Below are 14,353 nucleotides of genomic sequence, written 5' to 3' on the forward strand. Positions count from 1 at the left end.
GACCAACCTTCCCCTTGCCATATGGGAAGCATCTGTAATGGGCAGCAGGGCTCTCTCTAAAGAAATGTGTTGTCATTTCATAGTTCAAAGTGTTACATAGATAAAAGGTATCAACTTGAATTTTTACCAGTCTTGACTGTCCCAGCCTCTGGAGCAAGGCATTCACTGTAGAGCCAAAGTGTTCTTTTAAATGAGACAGCGAGTAGTATTTTAAACTGTCTCACCCAAAAAAAATGCAACATCCACTGGAAAAGTATAGAGTAGTCAAAGTGCTCCAAAAATAAAACAAAAGAAACAATATCATGCCCTTTTATTGTGGCCCCTTAACTCTAGTCCTCTGAGAGCAGCGCTGATTGATGTTAGTGATGCAACCTAAAAATTAATGTCAATTACCCAAAACAAAATACACATAAGTGACTTCAGGGCCTGATTTCAGTCCACAAAAGCCAGGAAATTCAGAGCTACTGGAGAGACGAAAACCTGGATTTCACATTCCCATCTTACCAACTGCCATTCTGCTGGGGGGAAAAGGAAAAACAAAGGAAAAGGGAGTTACACCATTACAATAAATAATGTGATAGAGACAACAGTTCTCTCTTTGCCAAAGCCTGAATCCACTGGGTCCCATTAGCTTTAAATCCAGGAACTGCAATGTGTTCTAGGTTTGGGGCTCAGTTACTTCCCTACCACCTTTCTGCTTTTTAAAAATATAAACTCCTTTATTGTTTTAGTTAACAATAACATTTAGTGAGACCTAACTAACTCTTCATTTACAGTAATTATTTAGTGTTCTTTCATTTCCAGCCACTGGAAGTGGGGATGTTGCTGTAGCCCAGGTTATCTATTTGATGCAATAATTGCACATCCAAATGGGATTGACCGTGCACTCTGATAAATGAACATGCAGTAATCAAGATGTTCTGGTATCAGCATGCAAACAAATCAAAATGTTCTAACATCAAAGTACATATGAAAAAACTTCCTTGCAGGATTTAAATATTCCTCAGTGTTATTAAAAAAATATGGGCTGTGATATCATGAAATGCCCGTGGTAGGGTTACAAGCGAGTAATCCATCTCCCTATTCCTAAACGCATATTTAGTGCTGAACAATGGCAATCAGCCAGAAGAATCTCGTGGCCTGGCCAGTTTGTTTTCAGACAAGTATCACTTTTATAGATGTGCATATAAATGTGTGTCTCTTAAACTGCATACAAGGGAAAAAGATGAGATGTGGTAAAGAAGAAAAGAGAGTTTGATGTGATGGGTCAGACCACTGAGATATTGTTGATGGCATTGGTCTGTCCTTGCATTTCAAAATAAGTTTAATTTAAGTAACATGTGCCATAGTAAGTGACATGTGAAATTAGGTCTGTGCAGGGGGTGTATAGCATGAAGGTTCTGAGTCAGCTGAGTTATTTCATTTGTTTCACAAAGTAAACATTATTTATCCAGTCCCCACCCACAACCAATCAGTCAGAAAAATAAAAGGAATTTTTAGTCATTTCTAGGAAGGACATTTTGGAATCCTATTATTCTCAGCAACCATCCAGTGTCCCTGGGATGGCCCATTTGCCCAAGATGTCAAGCAGGTATGAAACAGATGGACAGAAAGACACTTAGAATGATTAAAGACAACTTGAGCTGTACATTAGAGAGACTTGAAGTCTATGTCCACTTGTGAACCAACTTTTACAACATATGATTGTGGATATAATGTCATTTTAAAGGTATAATGTGGTGAAAAGCCTTCCCTTCCTTGGAATCCCAAGTTCCTTGGCTCATTCTTGCAGCTCATAACTTGCCCACAACTCTCTGAAGGTGCAGTGAGGGCTCTCCTCTGTGCAGACTGCCCAGAACAGGAGCCTGTGAGGCTTTGGGCAGTGTTCCCATACTCCCAATGTGCCACTAGCATGGTTTGTGCTCATCAGACCCTGCTGACCACAGGAAGGAGTTTGTCTGTCCTGCAGGTAGGAAATGCTGGGGAGAGCAGGACCAGGCCACGCAGCGTGAGTGGTGGCCGGGAGGGGACTGCCCTCTTCACGTGCCCCAACTCACTCCTTTAAAAACAAAACCATCCCCAAGCCCAGCTCCTCATGTGCTCAGCATATTTCAGTACTGATATCGAATTGCAGGAGATAGTGAGCAGGGCCACTATCACCCAGACCCAGTTGGTATCTGGTGTTTCTCACAAATCATAGAATCCTTTTGGTTGGAAAAGCTCTCTAAGATAATAGAATCCAATTGAATCCATTAACCCAGCACTGCCAAGCCCAGCACTAAAACCAGTCCCCAAGTGCCACATCTACATATTGACCACTTCATTCTTGTTACCCATTTTTCCTCTTCTATTTGCTTTGCATATATTGAAGAAATCAGTCATTCATACTCCTTTCTTTTCCAAATCCTCATGCTTGAATGGGATAAATTTGTCATTACTTTGCTGAGACTGGCCCAATATTAAATGGGTTTTTACTTAAGGGAGAAGCATCCTTCTGTGATTATCACCAATTACTAATGAAGTGTTAACTGTCCAAAGCAATTAACTGCTCTGCTTTGTATTTTTTACAGGCATATTGCATTCTTTGCATAAGGAGTAGGACATCCTGCATGTAATTAAGGAATAAGTGTTAATTTCCTAAATTATAAATGCTTGCCATCATCAAAAATCAAATACCTGTATCAATACATGCCTGGAATAATGTTCTAATTAAGGATGGAGTTTGTTTTGAAGGATAGGGGCATTTGGCTTTCATACTTAGTGAACCATTTTTTAACTTTGGATTTGATCCTGATTTTCATAAGTTCAGGAGGGACCAGGAAACCTATTTTGATTCAGGGCTATTTCTAATATAAATGTCATAAAAGCTGGTAGTGTGTAATAATTTATTCTGCTGCTAAAATGTTGGTTTAACTGGTTAAACTGCCTCAGCACTTGGATTTTTTCTCCAGTGTGTTCAGAAATATATGGGAAAGATCGATTGGATGCCATTCTGCAGCCTAATCCTAAGTAATTTATTCAGTTTTACCTGAGAGAAAGGTCCAAATATATATATTCTTCTGGTTTTAATCAGTCTAACTACAATTGATTCAACTTTTGCCTGAATAAGGAGTGAGTAAAAACTGAGCAAGAGCCTCAAGATTTGGCTCTTATTCATTAACCTCAGGGCAGACTTCATTTAGTGTGATTTTTTAGCTATTAAAATGTTGGTTGGCTTCCATTTGAGCTCAAATTCCTAATATCACCAAATAATTATGTGTAGATGATGAAATGAAAAAACAGGCATGTAGTCTCCAAACACGTTTCAGTCTGGGTGGCTGAAATGGCTCATAACATTCAATGCATGAAAATGGGGTGGATTGAATAAATTAGCAGAATCACAAAAGGAAACCGCTATAGGAAATAGTTTTACATGTGTAATCACTGAAATACTCTAGTGAATGTGTCAATCTGTACTAAATAAATATATTTGTTTATAGACATGTTCTGTATTAGCTTCCACTCTTTCACAGCACTTTGCCAAGCAAAATCCCACTAGAAGTAGGATGTTCGCACCCGAGTAGGAGTTTCTTGGATAAATATTTTTTCTATATTGAGACCAAAACCACTTCTACAAATTTCAGACTTTGATTGAAATAGTATATTTCTTTTGCCTCTTTTTTTTCCTCTTCTTCCCCCCGCCACCGTCTTCCCATCTCCTTCACTGACAACCACTGATGCATTACCTTAGTTCCTCTTACCTCCCACTGCTCCGGTGCGCCAGCGCCCCTCTGCAGACAGAGCACATCAGTCAGGGCTGAGCAGGGCAAGAAGTGGCCACACCCCGGTGCTGCCACCAGCAAAGGGCCTCAGAGCCTGAGAAAATTCCTCCCTTCACAGACCTGAGCTGTTGGTTGGGCTCTCGTTTCCCCACTGAAATGCTCTGCTGAATCAGAGAGAGCAGGGGTGCTGTGCCCTCTGCAGAGAACATTTGCAAGATGCCTTCAGGAGGTGGGGGAGAGGTTTGTTGCAAAATGTCATTAGATGCTGCTTTTCGTTACAATTTCAACAGTTTTAGGGGAAAAATGTAGGTGAACTCTGTTGGTTTGCCCAAATAATTAAATTTCAAATGCCCACTCCTCATATGCAGTAGCTGCCAAATTCAGCAACGTTTCTATGCATCTAGTATTTTAGCCATTACAATGGAAGATAAAATGCAATGAAAGTAATAATTATGGCATAGTATACAATGTATTCAAAGTATTGTGTATTAGCCCTGTAATCAAGCAATCCTGAAAAAAAGGCTTTTAGTGAGTGATAGTATTTCTGTTTCAAAGGCAGGGGAAATGGAAGCTCAGAGGCACTAAGTGGTTTGTCTGAGGCCACACAGCAAGTAAGTGTCAGAGCTGGGAGCAGAGCCCAGCCCTGGTTCCTGTCCTTGTACTCAGAGACTGTACCACACTATATTGTTTCCTAATAAATTTGCTCTTTAGCTCCTATGCTGAGGTCATGAGCAGTGGTGACACAGAGGGGGAATTTAACCTCTTCTGTCACTTCCTACAGAAAAAAACCCTGAGCTTTTACAGCACTAGAAGAAAATCTTAAAAGGTCAAATAAAGGCATTCCTGGAGATGGGGAGCCATCCAGGTTGTTTGGTGCTGAATTGCTTTCAGGCTGAACGATTTTTTATTGTTAGTGGTATATTTTCACATAGGCACTGTGCAGTGCCCTGAGTCATAAACCAGAGGTTTCAGTGTCCAGTCATACCTAGTGTCAAGACTTCCAGTTTTAATTTCATTCTCAGACATAGTAAAGTTCCCTGTGTACATTATTGTTGCCATGCAGCTAAAGCAGTGAGTTGAGGCACATCAGGAGAGGTGAGTTTGACCCTTGAGCAGCTCCAGGTGTTTTGACCAGTTGGATGTGAAGCAGTAAAGATACAAGTGAACTCATCACACTGCTCATGAGGAGATCAGGGACACTCAGGAACCACTGTATTTCCAGTAGGTGAGGGGACTGAGCTCTCCTAATTATGCTGCATTCCAACAGGTCATATCCACCGAGGTCTGGTGCCTCGTGGAGACCTGCTGTGTGCTTTGCCAGCAGTGTGTCCTGGGCAGAGAGTTATGGGCCATTAGACCCACAGCAAGAGGAACTTGCTGGATTTCAACTTTCGCCACAGGAGAAGCAGCTGATGCTGTCCAGGGAAGAGGGGTGATGGAGCCCTGCTACAGGTTGTGTAACCTGGGGGAAGGGATTCCTTTCCTGACTGTGAGCAGCATGTGATTGAAGTAGGGCTCAGAACAGGAATTTCTATCAATGCACAAAGCAGTGTCGCCTTTCCTCTGACAATTAAAAAGGGTTTCTTGCTCTCAGACAAGTAAAGCCCATTAAAGCTGGTGGCAGTGATGGGAACGACTTTGTGAAAATATGTTTGTTTCGCAAAGCTGGCTGCCAAGTATTGTTTTATAGTTCCGGTTTTTCCTTCTTTCTCCGCTGTTTACAGTACCCTCTGAGAGACTTAAAATGATCCCTCTCTCCCCACCAATTTTGTTCTTTTTTCTCTTGGCAGACATTGGTACCCCACTCCCCACCCCAGTTCTTGCTGCAACAGAAGCCATGATCCTTTTGCCTTGTTTTTCTTTTTTACAATACCAGCCCTGAGAGCAGCATTTTCTGGTTAACTGCAGCATTGCAGTTTTGGCCAAATACACGAGAGGACAGCAGTACGAGCCCTACATTTTGTTTTCCAACCACTGGTGGTACTGCACAGGGTGTCTGAGAAATTAATTTGGTCCTTTTTTCCAGTGATCCTACATTTCCATCAGCCTTGGGAATGTCAATTATCCCAGAAGCAGAAAATAACAATAAAAAAGTTGGATAGTTGAGATGTAGACTATGTTCTTTAACAGACTTGGATGATATGTCCTGGATATGTCCCTTTCCTGTACACTGCAGCCCAGTGTTACAAAATTATTTAAAAAGTTTATGCCACTGGCAGATAAAAGGTCAGCCAAAGCCCAGAGCTGGCTTTGCTGTGAAGCATTTTGTTGATGGGTGGTTTATTGAAGTAGTGCTTTTATCAATGTGTGATGCTTGTGGGCGCCTACACAAAGTGTTCTTATGATCTCTGGCCCTTTCCTGAGGATGGGGACTCTTGGCATGGACACTGCTGCTCTGTCACCAGGCTGAGGACTCAGGGAACAGACCTGAGGAATGCTGCTGGTGGTGTTTCTTACACCTGGTACAGTGAAAGCCGAGGGACAGATAGACTCAAGGCAAGGACAGAAGTGAAGACATCATGTCTGGTCACTCCGACCGTTCTGACAAAGGAAGATGCAACAAGGGCTTTGCTGGCAAAAGAGGTAACAAAGGACATTACTAGTGTAAGAAGAATAATCAGAAGAATGGTATTCCAACAAAAGGGGATTGGGACAATGGGGTCGGAGTGGAAAATTTTGTTTGAATGTAGTGACCTGTAAATACTAGTAAACTAGTGTCATAAACTGGCTCTGCTTTGCTGGCATAAGCACAGTCCGTGTCACTCCATCTCTCAAATGGTTTCCTGGGATCTAGTGTAAGCACCAACGTGGTTGTGCTTCCATGGGGACTATTATGGTATAGATAAATGGATGCTGTAGCTCCCAGCACATTGGTCTGGCCTCATCATAAATGAAATGCATTGAGGTTTCATGGCCACAGCAGAGCAGATCAGGCAGAGCGTCCTACAAGTAAGTCTGTAACGTGCTAAACCTGGGTGTCCATAGATACATATTTGGGGTGTGTAATTCATTACTGACCATGTACAAGACAGTACTTACATAAAGTACTCCCTCATCCTTTGAATTATATCAGACATCTGTGCTTTGGCTACTGATTAAAGATGGGTTTGTGGAATTAGAGCCCTCAGTGCTATTGTTGCAAATTGGAGAGAGAATTATCCATTATATTCTTTTGTAACATGGATGCACTTTTGATAAAGAGAGTTTATATCCACACAAATTTATTTAAACTTAAACAGAAGCAATTCATTCTAAACAACACATGGATTTTCTTTTTCAAACAATGTTGCTTATACTTTGCCTCTTAAACTAATTATTATTTTAATCTCTAAATAAGCTGACACTTTGAATGTGGTTTGTCTGTTCAGGCTGGGATAAATTAGAGGAGCAACCTTTTAATCATAGGGTTTTTAATCTAAATGTTTTTATGTACAAAGGGTTACGAATCTGTCCGGGGTGACATGTTTGATATTATGGCAAGCTAATGAAATTTCAAAGTTAGCATTTCCCAAATAAAATGGAAAGAAGAGACAGGGAGAAAAGGAGCAGATTCAAAATTAGAGAATATTGGTAGTTTATGGGTTCCAGGTTATTTGGAATGGAATGAAAGTTAATGCTACATCCTTTTTTCCATCCTGCCAGCCAGTGTCTGATCCAAGAATGTCTTTTATTTAAAGAGCAGGGCTCCCTCCACTGTTCTTAAATAAAGGCTCTCACTGTCTGAGATGCAACCCTCCCCAGTTTTCACAGTAACATTGTCAGGCTGCATGAAGTGAATTATTTAATGGAAAGAAGTTTTGCATATGATTCCCCTATCACAAACCTGCTCAAGTCATATGGTTTGATTTACATTTATGCAAATTTCAGAGAATAGAGTAAAATTACCCAAGGCAGAAAGGACCATGGCATGTCACAAACAAGATGTGCCTATTGCATTTATGTTTGCTAATGAAGTTTAGCCAGGGCTTGCTCTTTGATTTGGATGTCTCTGTCTGCCATTCCATTTTATGCACTGTAATTAAACCACTTGCCCACACACATACAAGAGGACACCAAGAAAGGGAGACTTCAAGTTTTATAAATGCTATTCTGTAACTCTCTTACACAGGGCTTATAATTCAGGATTTAACATCTCTGAGTGATACAACAGGCCTGCAGTGTGACATTGTGCTTAACTTTAATGCAAGGAGAACTGCAGACTTAAACCAGTGTAGGATTTGGCCCAATAAACTTTGGTGTCTCGGGTGCCCACTGGAGATGTTTTACCCTAGACTTTACAACTTTTATCCCAAATAAAAATTAAGCCTCAGCCCACTCAAAAATCACAGCTGTTTCTTTCTCCTGCCAAAATTATTCTTTCTCATCATGCTACAGCTGTGAAATCATGCACTAGTGTAAATTGTTAACTGGAAACCATTTCTAGCTGAGGTGCCTATTCAGAAGTCTTGGTATTCTAATCTGCTCTGTTCTCTCATAGAGGAGTACTCACACCATCTTCATGTTTGGCTGGGACTTCTTTCTGTAAATCACAGAATCACAGGCTGTTGTGTGTTGGAAGGGACCTTAAAGATCATCCAGTTTCCATCCCCTACCATGGGCAGGGACAACTTCCACTGTCCCAGGTTGCTCCAAGCCACATCCAACCTGGCCTTGGACACTTCCAGGGATGGAGTAACCACTACTTCTGTAGTGGTTGGATGGTGGGCAACCTGTGCCAGGGCCTCACCATCCTCACAGGAAACAATGTCTTCCTAATATCCAATCTAAACTTACTCTCTTTCAGTTTAAAGCAATCTTCCTAGTCCTAAATTGCTAATAAACACAATTATCTGTCCCTTAAATTGTCCTATGAACTCTTCCGTAAGCTGTCCCATTTCGTGGAACCTACTGTGAGGACAGGAATTTTGCTACCCTTTCCTTGGAGTGGTTCTTTTTGGTCCTTCATAATGACATTATAGGGCTACCACTACAGGAGAGAAATGGGACCAAAAAGAAAGAGAGTAGAAAATGGATGATTTTTCATGAAATTTCAGGATTTGCTTGGCCAAGTTCCCTTTTTCCATGCTGGCTTTTTAAGCTGTTAGTTCTTCCTTCTTTCACCAAACTCAGGGCAAAGCAAGATGCTGCTTTTAGGCAATGGACAGCAGTGAACGCTGCCCATCTTTTCTGCTTCAATGTGCCTCCTTTCAGATTGCTGAAGGAAAAAGCCTGCCTTCATTGATTAAATAATGATAGTGTTGCCAGAGAGGATCCGGTGTTATAATCCAAAGTGCTTTGACAACTTGAAGGAACAACATTTCTAAGTGAGCATTCCTACACAGAGGATGCCTGAGCAGGTTCTTCACAAGATGCCTTCACGGGGTAGAATTGTAGAATGGTTGGGGTTAGAAGAGGTGTTAAAGATCTGGTTCTAACACCACTGCCATGGGCAGGGATGGACCCACTAGGTCAGGGTAGGACTTGGAAGCGAGGACCAAGAAGCAAAATCATCACAACTCTGCCCTAAATGGGAGCAGGTGGTAAGAGTGTCCTGGACAAGATGAAGGTCATGTTTCTGCTTTCACATGGACACAGCTTGTGCAGCCTCTGGCTCTGGTTGGCAGCAATGTGTCCTTCTACCTTCAAGGAGGTCAGAGGAAAGGAAGAAAAATCTTGTCATGTGATATCAAGGAGCAGGAAAAGTTTCTGTGGGAGTTGGATTAGCCAAATAAGGTCAGATCAACTTTTCAGAGCAGGGAAGCCATTCTATGAAGGCAAACTGTCTAATTTGTGCCAGGTTAGGTGATTCCCCATGTCTGAAAGTTGGTCTCTTGACCAGTTCTGCACATATTGGGTACAGAAAGAGGCTTACAGAACTTAAACCACAGCAGGACAAGTCAAAGCACAGCCTGGTAGTAAATTTTAAGAGAGAACACACAGAAAATTTGGATGCAGTAGACACTTTTCCAAAAAGGGCTCCAGGAGGAACCATGGGCTTATGTCGTCTCTTTACAGCAAGACTTATCCAGCAAAATGGATACAGCTATTTTAATCCCACATCAAGAGCCTGCATCATCCTCTATCTGTAATTCTGAGCCAAATAATCATATTTTTTTAAAAAATTAAATGTGGGTGCTGCCAAAGTGGCATAAAGCACCCAGAAGTGTCATCCAAACCCTCTAAATTATCTCCAGCCACATTAAATGTCTGCCACATACATCTAAACTCTTGCAAGGGCACATGCACATGTGAGTTTTATGAGAAACATCTTGCTGTTTCTCTTCATGATTCTTGGCATGTAAAGATCTGTCTTTCAGTATCACAAATTCAGCTGTATAGATCTTAAAGATATCTGGTATAACTCAGAAAGATGGGATGTCTGTAAAATAGTTTTGCTCTGCATAAAAGTGTTTTGGAGGTTAACCTTTATTATCTAGTAATGTATCAAAATGAGAACGAAGTGTTACCTTGTTATGGAATGGGATGAATCAAACTCCCTCCTCTGAAATACTGATTTTCAAAACAGTTACCTTTATGCTGAGGTTGAAGGTACGAATGGTTTCTGGGTAAAATGGTTCAATTTATGGCTAAATTCCATAACAAAACATACATATATCAGAATCACTTTGGCTTGGGAAGGAAAAAATGTGTTGTTTTCATTATTGCTGAACTTCATAATGGCTTCAGGAATTTTTTTGGTCGTTTCCAAAGAAAGTGAACTTCAGGCAGAGATTAAAGCAGAGGAAATTTCAGCCCAAGGGCAAATGTTTTAGAAAGTTTAAAGTATGTGAAAGGGGGAGTGAAGTAGGAAATAGTTTTCAATCCTAACTATAGCCACACTTGTTATAATATATCACTAAATATAGACCAGTGGGTGTGCCCAGCTCTCCAAAGGTGATATCCTGGCTGCCATGAACTGGCTTCTGAAATGACCTTTGCAGGGATGTAACTGACTGTACAACACTGCCCATGTTGGAAAATGTTAAACTTCATTATTTCCCAGGTGAGCCCGGCCAAGCCCAACTTTGCTTCACAACCAAAATTCCTTTTGCAAAATTCAACCTTTTATCTTTCATTTAGATCCAGCTTTGTACTCAGGATCATTTGGCTCCAAGCAAACTGTGCAGTAGTCCTGAATATTTTGTTTATGTGTTAAAGGTTTTCATTTGGTTATAAAGTCCTGTGAAACTATTGGGGTCAAGCAGCTAAAAGCATTACTTTTGCATCAATTTCCAAATGCCAGCCATAATGGTTTGGGCAAGCTAAACGTCCAAATTGCCTTGGACTTTCTGCTTGTGGTTGTGGGAATATACTGCATCCTTTCAAAATTATTGGCTAGTCTGTCTTGGGCATTTCATGTTTGGGTATAGAGTCTTTGGATTTATTTTGTGTTTTGTTTGTGGTGATACTGTCATGTCTTGGCTGTATATCCCAGAGCTGATGTTCTGCTCTTTGACTTCAATGCCATATGCTGCTAGATCTCCAGACTGAAGTGTGGTGTTAATGTAAAGGATGCTGTAATGAACATCTTGTACATATTTCCTTTTGCATATTCACTGTCTGTAAAATGTCTCTCAGAATACATCCTTGCTGGTTTTGAAATGGTTTCTTTACAGTTCAGTATAAATGCTATTTATATCCAAAGTTGTTTGAGGTTATCCTTTACTCCTAATGTTACTCTAATTGTAGTTTAAGAGAGGAGAACTTGATCTGGCTGAAATTAATTAGGAAATTGGTAGAACCACTAAAAATGGTCGTTATATATGGCACTTCCTAAGTACTTTGACTGAAGAGGTACAAAATAAATCTGACGAAGCACTAACTGTAATGAAATAGATGACTACATTTTCATTTTTAAAACAGGATGGCTGCTGAAGGTGAACCAAATAAAGCAAAACTATTTAAATTCCTTTTGTTTTTTAAAGATATTGTTAATAGAAAAAAAAAAAAGTACTTTTTAAACTGAGAATATCTCCTTATATTATAGGGTTTTTAGTGGCATTAAAAGGTATAGTTTCCTATATTGATTTGGAAAGAGCTTTTAAAAATGCATGAAAGGTATTTTAGGAGGCAGTGTCACAGGATCTTTTAAAATTATTTTCTCAAGTGCCACTTAACTCTTGTGCTTCTCTATCATTGGAAACACATCCCAATATGTGGGATATCTAATTTTTTCCTACTGACCAGAGAGTCTTTAAAATTAATTTGGAGTGTTGGGGATTATACCAGTGTCTGTTTATATAACTTTAGACTCAGACTGTAAATTAAATTTGGAAAACTGTAATTATTCAATAATTTATATAGTATTCAGGCAGTTTAGAAATGTTTCTTGAACACAATGAATAGAGAATACATGCTTATAAAGGACAAATAGATTCAGCATAATGGTGTATTTTTGGCCTCATCTATTTTGCAGGCAATTAACAAAGGAGGATGTTGCATTTTCGCCTATCTCTTGCTCTCCTGAAATAGTCACTAACCACTTGTTAACCACACTGATTTTTTAATAGACAAAGTGGTTGCTTACAGCTCCCCACCAGAAATGTTCAGATTAAGCACACTATTAGATGCAGCCAGAATAGCCTACAAAACAGGAAGAAAGCCTTGCCTTTCTCTCTGCCTCCTTCCCTTGTTTAAGCTGATGTGATAATTCACTGCAGATTTTCTCTTTCCCTGACAGAGTGCCTACCGCAGGAATGGGATGACTTTTCTCGCCTGCTGATGTGGATGTGGCTGCAGCAACAGGAAAGACAGTATTATTAAGGTGATTTTCTTTTCCCCTCCATGGAAGGAAAAAAAATACAAGCTCCAATGTCTCCATGTACCAGTGAGTGGGCTGGTTTGTTGTGACTATCTGCTGGCTGTCTCTGTCTCTTTTTCCAGCCCCCTCAATCGTTATTCTTGTTTACTAGCTGGAACATTTAGCTAATTAATGGCAGGATGTTTGGGATAGGGTGTAGGTGGACAAGAATGCAGCTCAGACAATGCTGGAGTTTGCAGGGGACTTTCTGACTGCCATGTCATTTTTATTTAAGTGTCTGGAAGTCTGTATGTTCTCCAAAAGATGTTTTTTTGTAAAGCTGGATAGGGCAGGAAGAGGCCAGAGATAGACTGGGTTGTGTTGGTTTATTAGGTTGTATAAAGGTTATGTAGTTTTCTTTGCAATTTTTACAAAAAGAAAAACTTTTCCCCTCTATTTTCTACTAATTCCCACTTGTTTGTCTTAATTAATATAAGTTTTCACAGTATAAACCAGTTTAATGCAGTGAGGCAAATTTGATGATAGACATACCAAGTTTGGATGCAAAGTTACTCAGGAAAAGTTCAGGTAAACTAAACTCCACCAGTTAGAGACTTGGTTTTTAGAAGGCCCAAAGATGGGCTAAGTGCTCACACCCAAATTTTCAATATTGGCATCTCCTAAGGTTTGAGCCATCATTGTCCAATATGAAAGAAAGCCTTTGCAGTGACTTGGCACTGGATTGAGCCCCTATTTGGAAAAATACATTCTAAAGTGTTTCAATAACTGTGTCTGTCTCGGTGGTTGTAGGCAAGGGCTTAACATTGTGTACTTGCTCAGCATTTGTTGCAGGAAGCAGATGTTGTCCCTGTTGTTGACAAAGGCAGCATTACTGTTGGATTTGGTTAAAGAAACCAGCTCATTTTGCCTTTTTTTAATGTACATATATATATTTTAGCTAACATTATTTGTTTTCAAGATTTTTTTTTTTTTAAATCTCAATCCCTGCCTCTCTGCTTGTTCCTGTCCCTTTGCTCCTCCAGCCTTCGCTGGCCTCACAAACACATTCATTTTTTTCCCATAAAAACTGTACAAATATAGAGCTAACCATGATGATGCTTGAGCAAAGGCTCCTGCTTCAGCCTGTCACCAGGATCTGCTGGCACATCCTGCTGGTGTCCCTGTGGTACCCACAGGTCAGGGGTCTTCTTCAGCTGCCCAGAGCTCAGGCTTGGAATCCAGCTTAAGCCTCAAGTTAATACGGAGCACTCAAGGGATCAAGAAAAGAACAGCAAAGTATTTTATGTAGTGCAGCCATCCTCCTCCTTTGTGCTTAGTATGTGAGGTCTTAATTTTCACTCCTGCTCTGTGCTCTTGTGGTCATTTGTAGGTGGTTTTGTTGACCTGCTCTCCTGGACCTGCTTGCAAAAACTTTAAAAATATGTATATTTTTTAAATAAATGGAAAAATGTCTCTTTGCCACCAAAATATTGTAAAAGTGAACGTAGTATGTCCAATATTGCTGCCATTCATAAATTGTTTTTTTCTTTTATCTGCTTACATTTCTGTTTTCTGGAAATTTTCTGTGTGTGAAGGACTAAAAGCAATGTGTACAATGTATTAAATGAGGCAAAGGGGAAGTTTTCTGATGTTCCATTTGTGCTTTTTGAAATATATGATTAAACTTTTCTTTTTATCATCACTCTTTATTTTTGTTGGCATCCTTAATCATGGAAAATTATATGCTTGCTGTAAACATTCAGACTTTTTTAAAAGGACACCAGCATTTATTGTATTTAGTTTCGATCTGCAGGGATACAGAAAGAAGAAACCATTTCAGGCTCTGGGTACTGGAATCAAAATTCCTTCTGTT

General features: G+C 40.1%; 1 protein-coding gene across 3 annotated transcripts in view; it reads left to right on the forward strand.

Moving 5' to 3' along the window:
- The window catches only part of SUPT3H (SPT3 homolog, SAGA and STAGA complex component), a 255,374-nt gene extending 241,238 nt beyond the window's left edge, over nucleotides 1-14,136 (forward strand). For 2 of the 3 annotated variants that reach the window (XM_041426199.1, XM_041426200.1), the window contains exon 12: nucleotides 12,421-12,531. In XM_041426199.1, coding sequence (XP_041282133.1) covers nucleotides 12,421-12,462 — 42 coding nt within the window. In that variant the 3' untranslated portion in view covers nucleotides 12,463-12,531. Of the gene's footprint in view, nucleotides 1-12,420; nucleotides 12,532-13,581 lie in introns of those variants that run through there. The other variant, XM_041426201.1, reaches the window with a different exon arrangement.
- The last annotated feature ends 217 nt before the right edge of the window (nucleotides 14,137-14,353 follow it).

The sequence above is a fragment of the Onychostruthus taczanowskii genome, unplaced genomic scaffold (genome assembly GCF_017590055.1).
Source record: "Onychostruthus taczanowskii isolate IOZ18803 unplaced genomic scaffold, ASM1759005v1 scaffold90, whole genome shotgun sequence".
Classification (NCBI taxonomy): Eukaryota; Metazoa; Chordata; class Aves; order Passeriformes; family Passeridae; genus Onychostruthus; species Onychostruthus taczanowskii.